At 52.5% G+C, this 1,011-nt stretch overlaps 1 protein-coding gene across 1 annotated transcript in view; it reads right to left on the minus strand.

Moving 5' to 3' along the window:
• Positions 1–888, minus strand: part of LACBIDRAFT_332637 (uncharacterized protein) — a gene marked incomplete at both ends in the record, with an annotated part of 2,164 nt that extends 1,276 nt beyond the window's left edge. Inside the window, 4 exons of the mRNA XM_001887222.1 lie at positions 14–355; positions 404–516; positions 567–695; positions 749–888. Coding sequence (XP_001887257.1) covers positions 14–355; positions 404–516; positions 567–695; positions 749–888 — 724 coding nt within the window. The remainder of the gene's footprint in view (positions 1–13; positions 356–403; positions 517–566; positions 696–748) is intronic.
• Positions 889–1,011: the final 123 nt, after the last annotated feature.

The following is a 1,011-nucleotide window of genomic DNA, read 5'->3' on the forward strand; positions in this document are numbered from 1 at the left end:
CTCTCATCGTCACCGTCGTCGCTGTTGTCGCTCTTGCCATCGTCGGTGGGAGGCTCCTCAGCGCCGGAATCAGATGGATTCGACCCATCGGACGTAACTGCCGAGCTCTTCCCCTTCTTTGATATCTGTGCCCTCTTTGCCTTCTTTGCCGGATTCTTTGTACTTTTCCCAGCCTTTCGCTTGTGTCGTGTTTTCAAGTCCGCGGAGTGGGAAGTCGGGGCAGAGGGCATAGGCAAGGGTGTCGGTGACGGCGGGGTAGATGGAGGCGGAGAGTCTGAAGCGAATGACGTTGATGGTCCTGCAGTGGGGGGTTCAGCGGATGGAATGAGTGCGCGTGCGCGTTGCTGTTCCGTAGCTTGTAGATAGTTAGCAATGACAAAAGAACATGCGATAGGAGACTTACTGTAACAGGTCGAAACAAAACCCAAAAACGCTCGCTTAGCGACATCCCACTTCTCCTTCTCGGCGAAGGGCCAAAGCTTTGGTGACGGTGCGAGGTTACAACCATGGTGGATACTAGTCAAAGCTCAATCGCGTGAATGTTTCGTGATGAAAACACAACGTACCCAATTATGTTCAGCTGACCCTTTTTCTTCGGCTCAGGTCCCCCAATCAACACCAACAAGTTCATGCCGATCGCCTCTCCTATGATCTGAATGAGCGGTCCCAAAAGGTTAGGAAGGCGATCAAGAACTCTGAAGAGTATCAGTCGGCGCGAGCCAGCCGTTGTCAAATTAAATGTACATACTCTTGAGCAGCCTCAGGATCCATCAGCCCCTCCTCTCCCTCCAAATTTTCGAGGCGCTTCTTGTGTTCAAGATGTTCCTGCTGTACTATCTCCTCCCAGCGCTGGCGTTCGGCATCGTCGAGTCGTTTGAATGCCGCCATTTTGAACTCATTGTGAGCAGAGGCAAGTAAGTTTTTGGGTTTTCCGCTCTGCTTGAACTCCGCGTCGAAGGTGGCTTTCATTTCAGGAAAGTGCACCTTGGTCCATGCCTCCCATGGCGCGCT

The sequence above is a fragment of the Laccaria bicolor genome, genomic scaffold (assembly GCF_000143565.1).
Source record: "Laccaria bicolor S238N-H82 LACBIscaffold_43 genomic scaffold, whole genome shotgun sequence".
Lineage (NCBI taxonomy): Eukaryota > Fungi > Basidiomycota > Agaricomycetes > Agaricales > Hydnangiaceae > Laccaria > Laccaria bicolor.